We start from the raw sequence: 898 nt of genomic DNA on the forward strand, positions 1-898 counted from the left end.
TGTACCATGTGGTAGGTACAGTCAACCTAGCTGTAAATAGGTACCATGTGGTAGGTACAGTCAACTTAGCTGTAAATAGGTACCATGTGGTAGGTACAGTCCACCTAGCTGTAAATAGGTACCATGTGGTAGGTACAGTCAACTTAGCTGTAAACAGGTACCATGTGGTAGGTACAGTCAACCTAGCTGTAAATAAGTACCATGTTGTAGGTACAGTCCACCTAGCAGTAAATAGGTACCATGTGGTAGGTACAGTCAACCTAGCTGTAAATAGGTACCATGTGGTAGGTACAGTCAACCTAGCTGTAAATAGGTACCATGTGGTAGGTACAGTCCACCTAGCAGTAACTAGGTACCATGTGGTACGTACAGTCCACTTAGCTGTAAATAGGTACCAGGTTTTATTTGTAGCTATCCAGCTTACTATTCCACAAACTTTCAAATACATGTCTATGTTTAAACAGAATGACAGATGAAGTGAGACAAGTCACTGCCATGCCACTGGACAGGGTGCAATCACCTCAAGATAGAGCTCACCAACTTACTCAATATAACATGGGGACCAACTTACCGCTGACAAGCTGTTGTTTAGTTGTTGCAGTAGATTGAGGGCTGAGCTGCTCAGCTCCCCTGCATCCCTGGAGTTACTCTGGAGGTCATAAAGTTTCTCTCTCACGCCATCGATTTTGTCCCTTGTCATGTTGAAGTGTCCCTCAGGATCAACTTTCTTCTGGCTGTATTCCACCACAACTTCATTGGCTGTTTGATGGTTTTCATGTGGGAATAAGCAGACAAACAATGGAAGACCCTTCGTTAGTTAGGCTGACTTAGTGAGAGTGAGGGGGGATTAATATATATATATAATATAAATAATATATATATATATATATATATATAT

The 898-nt window shown here is 41.8% G+C and overlaps 1 protein-coding gene across 1 annotated transcript in view; it reads right to left on the reverse strand.

Moving 5' to 3' along the window:
* Window positions 1-769, reverse strand: part of LOC106882384 (laminin subunit alpha-1) — a 28,090-nt gene extending 27,321 nt beyond the window's left edge. The window contains exon 1 of the mRNA XM_052977753.1: window positions 572-769. Within this exon, the coding sequence (XP_052833713.1) occupies window positions 572-700 (129 nt within the window). The 5' untranslated portion in view covers window positions 701-769. The remainder of the gene's footprint in view (window positions 1-571) is intronic.
* Window positions 770-898: the final 129 nt, after the last annotated feature.

Source organism: Octopus bimaculoides, chromosome 28 (genome assembly GCF_001194135.2).
Source record: "Octopus bimaculoides isolate UCB-OBI-ISO-001 chromosome 28, ASM119413v2, whole genome shotgun sequence".
Taxonomy (NCBI): domain Eukaryota; kingdom Metazoa; phylum Mollusca; class Cephalopoda; order Octopoda; family Octopodidae; genus Octopus; species Octopus bimaculoides.